The 13,254-nt window shown below is 54.6% G+C and overlaps 2 protein-coding genes across 5 annotated transcripts in view; one reads left to right on the forward strand and one right to left on the reverse strand.

Annotated features, from left to right (window-relative positions):
- The first annotated feature begins 931 nt into the window (after window positions 1–931).
- Window positions 932–9,921, forward strand: CD74 (CD74 molecule). 2 transcript variants are annotated; one of them, XM_047092426.1, is made up of 9 exons: window positions 932–1,165; window positions 5,036–5,208; window positions 5,378–5,457; window positions 5,997–6,059; window positions 6,782–6,877; window positions 7,199–7,286; window positions 8,332–8,523; window positions 8,989–9,051; window positions 9,310–9,921. In XM_047092426.1, exons 1-9 carry the CDS (start codon window positions 1,089–1,091, stop codon window positions 9,318–9,320), a joined length of 843 nt encoding a protein of 280 aa, XP_046948382.1. In that variant the 5' UTR covers window positions 932–1,088; the 3' UTR covers window positions 9,321–9,921. The 2 variants fall into 2 exon arrangements, with proteins under 2 accessions (XP_046948382.1, XP_046948390.1); XM_047092434.1 differs by lacking the exon at window positions 8,332–8,523 and having other exon boundaries at window positions 946–1,165.
- Window positions 9,922–11,082: 1,161 nt separating this feature from the next.
- The window catches only part of TCOF1 (treacle ribosome biogenesis factor 1), a 38,045-nt gene continuing 35,873 nt past the window's right edge, over window positions 11,083–13,254 (reverse strand). For all 3 annotated transcript variants that reach the window (XM_047092453.1, XM_047092457.1, XM_047092445.1), the window contains 3 exons: window positions 13,006–13,103; window positions 12,286–12,329; window positions 11,083–11,482 (listed from right to left, as the gene is read on the reverse strand). In XM_047092453.1, coding sequence (XP_046948409.1) covers window positions 12,303–12,329; window positions 13,006–13,103 — 125 coding nt within the window. In that variant the 3' untranslated portion in view covers window positions 11,083–11,482; window positions 12,286–12,302. The remainder of the gene's footprint in view (window positions 11,483–12,285; window positions 12,330–13,005; window positions 13,104–13,254) is intronic.

Consider the following 13,254-nt stretch of genomic DNA (forward strand, 5'->3'; position numbering starts at 1 on the left):
AAAGAGCCTGATGTCGGGCTCAAAGTCACAAACTATGAGATCATGACCTGAGCTGAATCCAAGAGTTGGGCACTTACCTGACTGAGCCACACAGGCACCCCAAACCACAAAGTCTTTAAAAGCTGTTAAAATTATTTTAAAAATTACTAATGTAAATTTTGAAACACATAAAAGACATAAAGATTAATAAAACAAATGTGGTATGTGAGCCACAGATAGTAAGAAATAAAACCTTGCCAACACAGTTAAATCTCCCTTCTCAGGCCTTCCGCAGAGGCCCCCACTGTCCTGAATTTGAAATACATGGTTTGGACATCAGCATGACGGAAGAGCCGAGTGGTTAAAAACCTAGACTCCCCACTTCTTGGATGCATGATCTTGGGCAAGCACGTAGCCTCTCAAAAGCCTCTGTGTCCCTCCCTATAAATGGAAATAATAAAATAAAACAGGCTTCAAAGAGTCACTGTAAAGATCAAATGAAACAAAGCATGTAAAACAATTAGCACTGTGCCTGGCACAAAGGAGGACTTAGTAAGTGGCAGTTAATGTTAGTCCCAGAGCCTTAGAAACATGGACTCAGTTCATGAAATGCTCAAGTTAGGAGGCAGCAGGGGGATCACTGAGCCCACCGTTTCCTCTCCCTTTCTGCACCCAGCTATGTATGGGGGAACAGGGGAGACAAAGGCATTTTCTCTTTCAAAGTGGTTTCCTGTCTAGGGAGTGAACATTTGCCTGTTTGTTGAAATATCCAAAGTGCCTTATGAATCCAAAGGTCTGCCCGGAAACAAGTGACGAGGGCCCTGAGCAACCAATGGAAGTATGCTGGCCTTTCCACCTGTCTGGGGAGCATCACCACCCCCTCATCCTGCCCTGTTAAAGGCAGCTTTGCCCAAGTGGGGGTATTTCCAGCTCTGTGGTTTTCACTTCCACTTTAACTAGTGGGCGGAGTGGCCTCCTGTGGACGAATCAGATTCCTCCTCAGCCCCGACTTCAAGAGGTAGGCCACGGGTTCAGGGTCCCAGACACCCAGGAGGCAGCAGCAGCAGCAGCAGCAGGAGGTGTGGTGGGGAAGACTAGAGGCCAGAACCATGGAAGACCAGCGCGACCTTATCTCCAACCATGAGCAGCTGCCCATTCTGGGCCAGCGCCCTGCAGCCCCGGAGAGGTATGTGTGAGCTTCGGGAGAGAGCACACAAATCCCGGACCGCACAGACGTACCCAGGTGCTGCGGGAGGAGCACTAGATGAGGAGCCGCAGGACGGCTAGATTCAGGCCCTGACTCTGGGTGATGTTGAGCAAGTCTCTGGCCTGCTCAGGTCTTCTGTTCTCTCTCCTGTACAATGAGGGGGCTTCTTGAGGGCAGGAGTTTTATATTTCTTTGCACGATACGCTTCTGAAAATCAGGAGAGCGCCCCGGATTCTCTCCCTAGAGTTTCAAACAATATCACAGGCTTCACAGACCTCGGGAAGCTGGACTGTGAATCCTAGGTTAGAAACTTTGGACGAGATTTGGAAAATGCTATGGATCCTAGATGGAGAAACAGAGTTTCGCAAAGAGGATGGTAGAAGCAGCTCATCACAGTGGGGTTTCTCTCTAATTCCCATGGACCAGTGTATGAGTTTGTATCAGGGAAGTATAGTCACAGGTGTTTGTTGAGTAGATGGACGCGTCCGCCATTACAGGAGGGATTGAGAGATGCTGGAAGGGGTCGGGGAAAGGCAAAGGGGGACTCTGGCTAAATTTGTAGAAGGCACTGAAGGTTGATGTGGGCATGCCCTGCCTGTGTCCCTCTCCTTTGTAGCAAGGGGCCGGAGCAGCCACCCAGAGGACCCCGGGACCCCTCTCCCAGCCCCAGGATTCTCTCATCCAGATGTTTCCTGAAAAAAAGGATTAGAATGCAGCTACCCTGTTCAGATTCTGGGTCTCCCTCTCTCCCTCTCTCTCTCTCTCTCTCTCTCTCCCCCTCTCTCCTTCTCTCTCTCTCTCTCTCTCCCTCTCTCCTTCTCTCTCCCTCTCTCCTTCTCTCTCCCTCTCTCTTCCTCTCTCTCCCTCTCTCTCCCTCTCTCTCCTTCTCTTTCTCTCTCCCTCTCGCTCCCCCTCTCTGCGCCCCTTCCCTTCTATCTCTCTCTCAAAAATAAACATTAAAAAAAAAGAAAAGAATGCAGTTACCCTGTGTCCCCATAGTCCCCAGTCTTCAAAAAGTAATTTGCAAATTGGGGGTCCTGGTTGGCTCAGACACTAGAGCACGTGACTCTTGATCTCAGGGTTGTGGGTTCGAACCCCACATTAGGTGTAGAGGTGACTTAAAAATAGAATCTTAAAAAAAAAAAAGGTAATTTGCAAATTACAGGGGTTTAGAGCTGTGATGTCAGCTGTTACCAGGCAGAAAGGGGTTTGGGAGAGACGCTCAGAGATGTCATGAGGAACTGCATTCTGCGAGACAGGTGACCAGGCAACAAATCACTGCTTCTCTCTGGGTCTCAGTAAAAATAAAGACAATGATGATACTAGCCATGATAATAGGACCCTTTCACTGTCTACCTGTTACCAGTCCTCAGTCACTGTTAGTCATTACTGTGATTAGTTATGTGCTAAACCCAATCCTAATTCTCAAAGTAACCCTAGACGCGGGTACTTTTCTCATCCCCACACTATTTATTTATTTACTTATTTATTATTAATTAATTAATTATTTAAGTAGGCTTCACGCCCAGCACAGAGCCCAGTGCAGGGCTTGAACTTACAAGCCTGAGATCAAGACTTGAGCTGAGATCGAGTTGGATTCTTAACCAACTGAGCCACCCAGGCACCCCATCCCCATTTTTACATAAGAGAAAATTGAGGCTTTGTTAGTTAGCAACTTACCTAAGTTATCACAGCTAGTGAGTGTTGGAGTCAGGATTTGAACCCAGGACTAGCCTGATTTCAAAGTGTGAGCTCACTACCATCTGGCCCCCATCTGGAAGCATGATTTGCAAGGAGGGGAGATGGAGGCCCTCTGAGTTCAGGCCACCCAGTGAGTTGCAGACCAAGCATGGGTTCAGTGTACGGAGAGGGTGCCCCCTCCTCAAATCTTTGTCTGGTTTTCCTTTTAGTTTAGTTACTGCTTCTAAAACTGACCTTCCCTGTGTGCTCAGTCCTTTCCAGCCTTGAGCTGATCTCAGACCCTTTTGTGAGCACTTCTGCCTGGCAACATTTGTATCATGATTCCTGCTAGTTCTGGTTGGCTCCTGACTTCAGCCGGTTATTATTGTTTATTTAAGAAGGAGGTAGTGGAAAGGAGGAAATGAATATAGAGGGGACAAGAGTTGGCAGTTATTCAGAACCAGGGGACCGCATTCAAGATGCAAAAAGAGGAAGGAAACCAGATGCTAAGTTTTAACTCTTAACTCCTGAGAAAGTGTTCAGTGTTGTGTGCCTAGGTATGGAGCCAAGGGCTTTACCCTCAGGATCTTATTTTCTGTAACAACCCTTTGAGTAGCTGTTCCTATCTCAGGTTACTCACTCAGAGGGGTTAGGTGACTTGCCCCTGGTCCCTGAGATAAGGGGGTGCAGAGCCAGGGTTCCATACCAGGCCTTATCTCCAATATGGCTGTGTAGATTCTTATGCTCATATGAGAAACTGACGTTCAGTTTCTCCTAAGACTGGAATTAGACTGGGTGTGGGGTTGCGGAAGGGGCGCGCGTGAGCCTGTAGGTAATGAGCTGGAGAGCTTGAGCCCAGACAAGACCCTGGCTTGGGTGGACTTTTTACAGACTTTAGGGGCTGGCTACCCCTATTCCTTGAGAAGCCCTAGAAGTGGGATTTGTTTTCATTTTCCCCTCCTGTCTGGTCTCCTCTTCCCCATGCAGGGTGTTTGCTTTGTCCTAACAGAACAACAATCTTTTGGTCTGGACCTTGGCCCAGAAAATGCAGAGGACTGGCAAGCAGAGAGCCAATGAGAATGAGCTCTGTTTGTGACGTCATGAGTTACTATGCAGAAGGGTCTCCTGGAGTTTCCTAAAGTGTCCTTGTTGGTTCCTGGAGTAAGCAGAATGCAGTCTCGTCCCGACAGTTTCCAGACAGTTCCCACCGGGGTTCTAGTTAGTAGTCCCGCCTCTGGGGTGAGGTGGGAGAAAACAGGCCAGGAACTCTCAGGTTCCTGGCACAGGATCCTTACCTTCCCTAAACTGTACCACGTCCTTGTGCCCTGCCAAACCATATCCAAGGCCAACAGCTCCAAGGGCTGAGATCTGGCTACTCCTCCCAGTAGGGCCATCCAGTTTAGGGAATGTGAGACACTCTCCCAGTTACACAGGCTCAGCGCCACACTCCCGCTGAAATTCCCCCTGGGTAGGTATCATCATTTGAAATATTTTCTGTGGTCACAGTCAGATCTTACTTCAAAGAAGAAAACTACCAGATCCTAGAATTGCTGAGGTGAGAGGCATCCACATGACAGGCCCAAAGAACAGCAGAGATTTGCTCAAAGACACTGAGAGTCTGGGGCAGAGGATGTGCCCCCAGAGGGGGTGGTGCCTGGCCCTGTTCTAGTCTGACATCGTCCAGTGCCCCCAACCTGCCCCTGAAATGTCAAGGCCTCACTTCTCGTTTTTAGGTGGGCCACATACTCTGCTGTCCAGGTCCTACTTCTTTCCTTTTTCTCTGATTTCACCGCGGGGGTTGGGTAGGTGGGGGATGAAAACTGCCTTCCCCTGGAGGGCAGTCCTGATCCTCAGGAAATCCCCTGGTAGAAAGGACAAGGCACTTGTCCCTGGCTTTTCCCCACTCATCCTAAGTCCAGGGGATAGATCTAGGATTTCTGCTTAGGCGGACCGTAGGAACAGTAATGGTTGGAAATACGGGGCTTGGGGAATGTTTTCAAGCTGCATGCCCGTTGGCCCTTGTTTGTGCTTAAAGTGTGTGTGTGTGTGTTAGGGGTAGCCGAGGGGGTGGAGGGACTGATAGAAATGGGGTATCCCCCCACTCTGTCAGTCTTGGGGCAGCCACCTCTGTGGACTCTCCTCTGACCTATCTCTCCATCCCCCCAACAGCAAGTGCAGCCGAGGAGCCCTGTACACAGGCTTTTCTGTCCTGGTGGCTCTGCTCCTGGCCGGCCAGGCCACCACTGCCTACTTCCTGTACCAGCAGCAGGGCCGGCTGGACAAGCTGACGGTCACCGCACAGAACCTGCAGCTGGAGAACCTGCGCATGAAGCTTCCCAAGCGTGCGTGCCCCGCCTCCATCCTGACCTCCCCCACCCCACGTCCCTTGGCTTCAGAGACCCCATTCCGGCACCCGGCCGGGCCTGCCTTCTTCTCCCTCATCTGAGTACTCTCTTCCCTGGGCACTGGGGCCACCCACGCTCATACTGTATGTACCTCCTGTTCCCACAGCTGCCAAGCCTTTGAACAAGTTGCGGGTAGCCACCCCCATGCTGATGCAGACGATGCCCATGCAAGGCCTGCTCCAGGCGGTAAGGACGACCCCAGGACGGTGGAGCGGGGAGGTGTTACGTAGCCCAGATGGAGGGCAGGTGCCAAGGGACAGGGGAGGACTGCTGAGCCAGGAAAAGCATGGCTAGGGGGAGTGGACCGCTGTGAGGGGTGGGACAGGTTCCACCCTAGGAAGAAGAGGGCTCCCAGGAGTGGGGGAGGAAAGAGCCTCTGGGGGCCATCCCTGGGGTGCTTACAAAGTGCTTCTCGTTTCCCAGAGCATCTCAGTCCCCTCTTTCCCAAAGCTCTTGATGTCCTAGATGGGTAATGGTTTTGTTCATAAAACAATCTGTTGTCCCCAAAGTCCTGGACAGGAAAGCTTATGCAGATTTGACCAATAAGGACCCTGACGCAGGAAGGTAAAGTGAGTGGCTTGAGCTCTCATGCTTGGAGGTGGCAGAGATGGGCCTGTTCCTGTTGAGCACCTGGGCCTCTTACCCAGACTCCAGCTGCTGGCTCTGCTGCAGGGCGCCTCCTCTGTGGGCCAGTGCTGGTAACCCCCTTTTCTTTCCTTCCACAGCCCGTGCAGAACGTCACCAAGTATGGCAACATGACACAGGACCACGTGATGCACATGCTCCTGGTGAGTGGGACCCAGCCAGTGACCCTGCCCACCCACCCAGGTTTCCCCCGAAGGGAAAGCCTGCTCGAAGGCCTGCACCATTCTGGGCTCACAGGAGACATTCAGGACAGGCTCACCGGATCAGTGAACGAATGCCAGTGTGACCCTTCAATGTCATAGTCTAGCCCTGCCATCCCCTTTTTTGAGTGATAGAGAATCTGAGGCCCAAAGCCCAGGAGTGACTTGCTCAAGATGCCCACTTTTTCCTCCCCAAATTTCTTCTGCATGTCTACTCTGTGCCAGGCACTGCAAGGCTCTGGGCTCACACTGGGAAACACTCAGACTCGCTTCTAATCCCATGGGAGTCCCAGACTAGTGTGGGAGGCAGACAAGTGACCAGGTGATGAGGGACACGCAGGGAGCTTTGCATGGAAAGAAGCAGAGGACCCGACTGAGTGACGGCAGGGGAGGGGGTGTGGAGGAGGGGAGGCCTGAAAGGTGAGGAAGAGTCTGCAAGGAGTAGAAAGAAGACTGGGGGTTAGTGGTAGATCCGGGCCTGGAACCTGGGTTTCTCTACTCCCAGCCTGGGGATCACGCAGCTGTGCCGCTGGACGGGCCCTTGCCGCCTCCCGTCCCCACTGGCTCCGTCACGGCAAGGGTCCAGGGGAACACGGGCTGCACATTTCACCGTGCCTGCCGGGGAGCACTTTTTAAACCTTCCCTCCTGCCTTGCTACCCTGCAGGAGGGTGACCCTCTGAAGGTGTACCCGCAGCTGAAGGGGAACTTCCCGGAGAACCTGAAACACCTTAAGAACACCATGGGGACCCTGGATTGGAAGGTCAGCAGGTTTCCCTACACTGGCTCCCTCTGGTTCCCGACATTAGGACAGGGCTGGGAAAAGGTGCTGTACAGGGAGGAGGGTAGGGCCCGGGGAAGCCATCCCCAGGGAGCTGCAGTAGTCTGGCCAACACCAACAAAGCCACAACCGTGAAGAGGGCTGCAGCTGAGGAACCACCTAGACCAAACTCCGTGGGTCCAGGCTGCAGCTGGACTCTGGGGTGTCGAGTCCCTGTCAGACCCCCCATGTCTGTCCCCAGGGGCAAAGCCAGGGAAGGTTGGAGGGGGCTGATGAGCCTGACCCCTTGCCTCATCCCATCAGGTCTTCGAGAACTGGATGTATCAGTGGCTCTTGTTTGAAATGAGCAAGAACTCCCTGGAGAAGCACCCCGCCGACATTCCACTGAAAGGTATGAGAGTGGGAGCCTCGGGCTGCCAGGGCTTCTGGGGGCTCCCTCGGGACTCTCCTGGAGCTGCAGAGGGTAGGACCTGATCACTCCCTGACCCAAGCACTGGGACTCTCCAGGGCTCTCATTCCTGTCTTTCCTGCCTGTTCCTTCTGGCCTTGGCTGCTCCCCCCACCCCCAGCCCCCATCCTGCCTGAGGGCCCACAAGGCAGAGGCCTCCTTTTAGGGGATGACCTCCCTTGCGGAGGTCAGTGCTGCACAAGTTGGCCTGGAGGAAAACCGCCCGAAACATCCCAGGTGTCATCACAAGGTCTTCCCCGCTCCACACTGCACAGGTTCCTGAGGGGGCTGGGAGGGCTCATGACCCCACCTTCAGAGGGACCTCCTCACGCTCACAGCCAGCAGGTGCCGGACAAGAGGGCCTTGGGGTTCTCCCATCTTGTGGACAACGTATGGCAGGATTTTCAGCCCTGAAGCATCGCAGAGTGCCAGGTCTCCATCCTGGCACTAATTTGCCATGCAACTCTGGGCCAGGGTCTTCCTTCTGGGCGTCAGGTCTGGAAGTAGAAGAACAGTGGCCCGCCCCACCCTAGGCCTCTGATTTTTCCGTCATAGGTTCACAGAAGGCACGTTCAGTGTCATCTCGACCAACTCCCAGCTGATGTTTGAATTCCCTCTACGTCCTCATCAAAGCCCCAATTTGTACTTGGATAACCCCGGTAACAGCAGCTCAGACTTCCCGAGACGCCCATTGCTTTTCCCTACAAATAAGACTCACAAGTGCGATCCCAAACTTTAATAGGCCTTGAGTGTCAGAAGAAATCATCAAGTTCTGGGATAAATCAGCCACATGGCCATTCACTTCCTCTGATCTCAGACTTTGTTGGTCCATGCCTTAGTTTCCCCATCTGTGCAATGGGTAGAATGAGCGCGGCCACTTGGGCAGAAGGCATCAGGCCCACAGCAGTGGTATGTGGATCTCTCGTTCTGCCGAGACCCTGGCCCAGGGCCTGCTCACTCACTGTCTTCGCCATGCCTGTCGCTTCAGTACTGACCAAGTGCCAGGAAGAGGTCAGCCGCATTCCCGCCGTCCACCCTGGCACGTTCAGGCCCCAGTGCGACGAGAACGGCAACTATAAGCCGCTCCAGTGCTATGGGAGCACCGGCTACTGCTGGTGCGTCTTCCCCAACGGCACCGAGGTCCCCCACACCAGGAGCCACGGGCACCGTAACTGCAGTGGTAAGAGTGCCTACTCGGCCAGGGAGTGTCAAAGGAGGCAGGAAGGTCCAGGAAGGCTGCGGGGCAAGAAGTCCCTCCTGGCGCACACGTGGCCCGGACAGTCAAGCTCCTGGGGGCAGCCGCTCAGCCACCCCTTTATCCATCCACCTACCCGTGCATTCCTCACGTGTTTGTCCATCCACCTTTTCTCTCCTCACTTCCACTCATCTACTTACTCGTCTGTCCTTCTGTCCCTCACCTGTGATGCTCACGCAGCCCTGCACCACCCACAGTGCATCTGGGAGTCCTACAGGCCCACCCATCCTGTGTCATCATCCCCTCCCGTGGCCTTCCCCGACCACGCCTGGTTGTTGCCATCCGACACGAGTCCTGTGGCTGGGCTGGGAAGAATGACCCAGGCCCCTCGCCAGTGGGTGTGGGAGGCTGGACTGCCAAGTGACAAATGGACTTGCTACTCCTTTGCAGAGTCAGTGGACACTGAAGACCTGTCATCTGGGCTGGGCATGACCAAGCCGGACCTGGGCCAAGGTAAGGGCTCCTGCAGGGGACATTTGGTCCCCAGCAACGTATCCCCAGAGGGGCCGAATCCCTCACGGATGAATGGCCAGTGCAGCATGACCCTGGGTCATTCTCCAACCTCCCCGGGGACAACCATTTCACACGAGCACCACCTCTAGGGGCTGCAGGGGTGGCAAGTCCTCAACTACTCTGAGATCCCAGGGTGCTGGGAAGGGTCAGGGACAACAGGGGACCTCAACCCTAACCGGCTGCTTCTCTTCTCCATAGTGGTCATGTGAACAGCAGACACAGACGCCAGCACACAACCAGCCCTGCATGGCCACTGCTTCCCTGCTCCCCTCTCTCCTCCCACCCTAGCCCCTCTCCCCTCCCTTACACACCGCTCCCCTGCTCACCAGCTCCCCTTCTGCGCCTCCTTCCATGACACCCTGGCACCTGGCTCTCCATCGTCCTTGGACACGCGTCCTGTCAGAGCAGCACAGATTTAACGATTGGCCCTGCTGCCCAAACCCCATACATCAGCAGGGATGCACGGCCCACGAAGGTGAACCAAGAGCTAGGCTGACCCCCAGTTCGGCCTCCAACATGGAGCCCCAAGATCCAGGCCCATGGACGAAGTGGGAAGGCGCAGGGAGAAGGCACGATGCTTCCCTACACCCAACATGTTTGCTGTCGCTCTCTTTCGGCCTTGGCTTTGTAGCCTATTTAACTAGGGGGGGATGAGCCACTCTTTCCCTCTAGCGACACTCACCCAGGAAGAACCAGCCTCTCCACAACCCCACCTCCCTTTCTGCCAACCCCCAGTTCCCTGTGTGCAGTCAAGCTTGTCATTAGCCCCTAGGGCTGAGGCTCTGAGAATAAAACATAGTAAGTAGACCACTTCTGGTTCCTGACTGTTGTTGGGATCTGGTTCATTTATCCCAAGGAGGTAACAGAGACCTTGAATCCAGCGGTGTGGGTGGGAGGGCGCAGCCCAGGGAGCCCCCCAGAGGCCCGTGGGGCCAGGCGGGCTGTGGGGGTGCACTCTTTAGATACAGACATACTTGGGTCTCCATGTTAACACACAGAAATACTCTGCTTCCAAAAAGAAATAGGCTCTTGCCCATCGCTTAAGTGCAAGCTCCTCTCGTCCAGCTGCCATTTTCCCAGATCCCTGTTCTCATTTCTGTACTAAGAACAGTACGAGTGTGAGGACAGACGGCAATGACCCAGGCCTGGTGTCAGGCCTGCTAGCGAGTGGGGGCTGTGGAGAACCAGGGGGCTCACCCCTATCAAAACCGTACCTGCTCTAGACCGACACACTTGGTGTGGGGACAGAGGCAAGCATGGGGGCAGGGTCCCAGGTTAAGGGTGCAGCCGGATGCCACCCTGGGTCTCCCAAGGCCTCCGGCCCAGCACTCTATCTGCACGGCCTCCTACTCTCACTAGCAGAAGGCTCGAAGCTTTGGAGAGAAATTGCCATGACTTCTGGTGCTCTACGCTGCTCTGGGCAACCGCACTGCTGCCCTCCCCAAGTCATACAGAGATCACCCGGACAGCTCTTTTGGGTTGTTTCTCACCGTCACCATCACAGAACCTCTGTTACCTGGACACGAAGGCACCTCAGGCCTAACTGGTTTTCCTGCTCCTCCTCTGCCCATGATTCCTCAAGAGGGCCTGCCTCCAGCTCAAACCCTAACTTCAAAAGGTGGCTGGGAAAGTACCCCCCCCCCCCCCCCCCCCGCTTCCATTTCGTGCCTCTGGGTACTTGCCTGGCCTGCCCTAGCAAATCGACCATGACCGTGCTTGAGGTCCCCTTAGCTGAGACGCCCTTTCTTCCAGGAAGCTTTCCTTCCCCACCGATTCAATACCTGGGGGCACTTTGCAGAGTCTCCTCTGGCAACCTGTCTGTCCCACTCACCAAAGCATCCCAGAGCCTTGATGTGTAAAGAACAAATCCTGAGCGATGGTTTGTTCACCTGCAGGTGTCGGCCAGACTCTCCCTTCCAAGAATAGGTCAGCTGCAAAACGTCTGTCCCCGATGCACTAGGAACTCCCACCTTTCCTTCAAGCCTTTTATTTTGAGTTGTTACAAAAAAAACCGCAAACAAAACAGGGAAAAAACTGATAGAGGAGGACAAGGCCTCAGCATCAGCCAGAGACCAGGGATGGAAGGAGCTGTAGGCTGGGCCTCGCTAGGTCTGCAGGGCAAAGAGGTGCAAAGTCCCGAGGCCTCTGGGCCTGTTGTGTTTGAAGGGGGAGGCAGGTCACTTAAAAAAATATATATATATACTGTACACATCTATATGAAGCGTTCGGTGTCAGGACAGAAGTCAGACGTGGAATCAGTGAGTGGAGGTCACTGGATCTGGATGCATTTCCTCCTCTTCCTCCTCGGACCAGCCTCTCTGCAGGGCTCCCTCGCTCGGCCAGCACGGACACTGCAGCTGGCTGTCGTCTTCTGGGGAGGGAGGGAAGCTTAAAGATTCAATTCCAACCCATGGTGGGCAGAGGCACGGGGCTGGTCACCGCCTGGCTAAGAAATCCCTGGGTGAAGGAAACACCCAGATGGAAGATTTCTGACCTTTTTCTCCGAAGAGAAGAAAACAAAAGCAAGACCTGGTATCTCTGATGCAGGGAAGGAGCATTAACCACAGAGGGCACTTGGTGGCCCTGCCCGCGTCCCAGGAACTGGGCTGAGTGCTCTAGCGATCCACTTAACCCTCACCACACCCAGGCAGGCTGGGCTACCCCCATTTCCAGGAGGCTGCTGGCTGCTGGGGCCGATCGGCCGGGTGGAACACTCAATCCCTCCTACCACCACCCCGAGAGCGAGCCCAGATCCCCAGGAATGGCCTGGCCTGACTAAACCGTCTTCCTCTGCCTCGGACGATGCCCTCAAAGTTACAAAATCAAAAGGAAAAGGAACTAGACAGTGGTGGGGAGAGACCAAGCCGTATCTGACCTCAAGCCTCATCCTCATATACAAAGAGGCACTAGCCCCGTGCCCGGCTCCTAAGGCACGAGCCGTGTGGGCACCCAGGGAGCCCCGTGTTGGTCACTGCCATTGCTGTTCTGGACTCTTCTGATTCTGCAGCTCTGACTTCTGGCATCACCTCGCTGGTCCCACTGACCTTGAGGGACGGAACCACTTTCTCCAGCCCGCCTGCCCGGCCCCCTGTGACCGCGCCAGATGCTAGAGCTGCCCTCCCACCCTCACGGGGGAGGGGAGGTCAGCAGGGATCCCCGGGCCAGGAAGCATACCTGTCCTCTTGTGCCCCTCACACAGTCTGCTCCGCTGTCTTCTTCTGTGAGGGAGACAAGTAGAAGTATGTACTGGAAGCATCCCCCCCCCTCCCCCCATGCTGCCCCCACCGGGAGCGATATGATAGTTCCCTCCTGAGGATTCGTGGCTCCCCGAGAACAGATATAGGGGTCCCCAAGGGCAGGGATGGGGCCCCATCTGCCCAGGAAGGAGCCTGGGTCTCTGAGTAACAGATGCTCAGCTTTTCTGAGCACAGCTGAAGCCCCGCTGGCCGAGGAGAGAACTGCACCCATATAAGGTGTGGAGCACCCTCCACTCCCACCCTCAGCTCATGTGATCGGTCTTTGGAACCCATAATTCTGTGGTGGGGATACCCTGCGAGCTGGGGTACACACATCCCAGGGAAGGTTTCCTCTCACCTCAGCCTACCTGGCTGGCCTCCAGCTCCTGGGGGCTCTCCTTCACCCACCCCAAGAACATCCTTCTACCTCACAGACCTCACAGCTTCTACATGCACAGACCTTGTCCCTCCTCAGGTGGCACCTGCCTTCCCCTGGTCCTCTCCAGTGTGTCACAACCCGCAAACCCCAACCTCTGGACCCCGAGAATGGAAAGGGGGCAGGGACCAGGTCTGGTTCACCCCACCCATACTCTTGACATGCACAGGATGGGGTCTGGATCCTTTTTCTGGCCAGAGACCCCTGAGGAACTCACGCTACCTTTTTCTTCTTTTTCTTCTGGAATGGCGAGTCAGGGTCTTTGGCTGAGGCCTTTTTTGCTTTCTTCTTCTTTTCCTTTTTTTCCTTGTCTTTTTTTTCTAAGGAAAGAAAGTAAACCTCTTTAGTACCAGAAGCGGCGGGGTCAGTATGGAGACAGGGCAGGTCTCCAGGGTCCTAGAACCCACTCCTGCCGAAGCCAGGTCCCGGCTCTCCCCACACATCGGGGAACCATCCCAACACAGACCCACA

The sequence above is a fragment of the Lynx rufus genome, unplaced genomic scaffold, assembly GCF_022079265.1.
Source record: "Lynx rufus isolate CCGP_SWC_20201006 ecotype Redwood Valley unplaced genomic scaffold, mLynRuf1.p SCAF_1, whole genome shotgun sequence".
Taxonomy (NCBI): Eukaryota; Metazoa; Chordata; class Mammalia; order Carnivora; family Felidae; genus Lynx; species Lynx rufus.

Coding starts and splice junctions, on each gene's coding strand:
- CD74 (XM_047092426.1), top strand. CDS start 1,089: ATGGAAGACCAGCGCGACCTTATCTCCAACCATGAGCAGCTGCCCATT. Junction 6,060..6,781: donor ACGTGATGCACATGCTCCTG/GTGAGTGGGACC, acceptor GCTACCCTGCAG/GAGGGTGACCCTCTGAAGGT. Junction 8,524..8,988: donor CGGGCACCGTAACTGCAGTG/GTAAGAGTGCCT, acceptor ACTCCTTTGCAG/AGTCAGTGGACACTGAAGAC.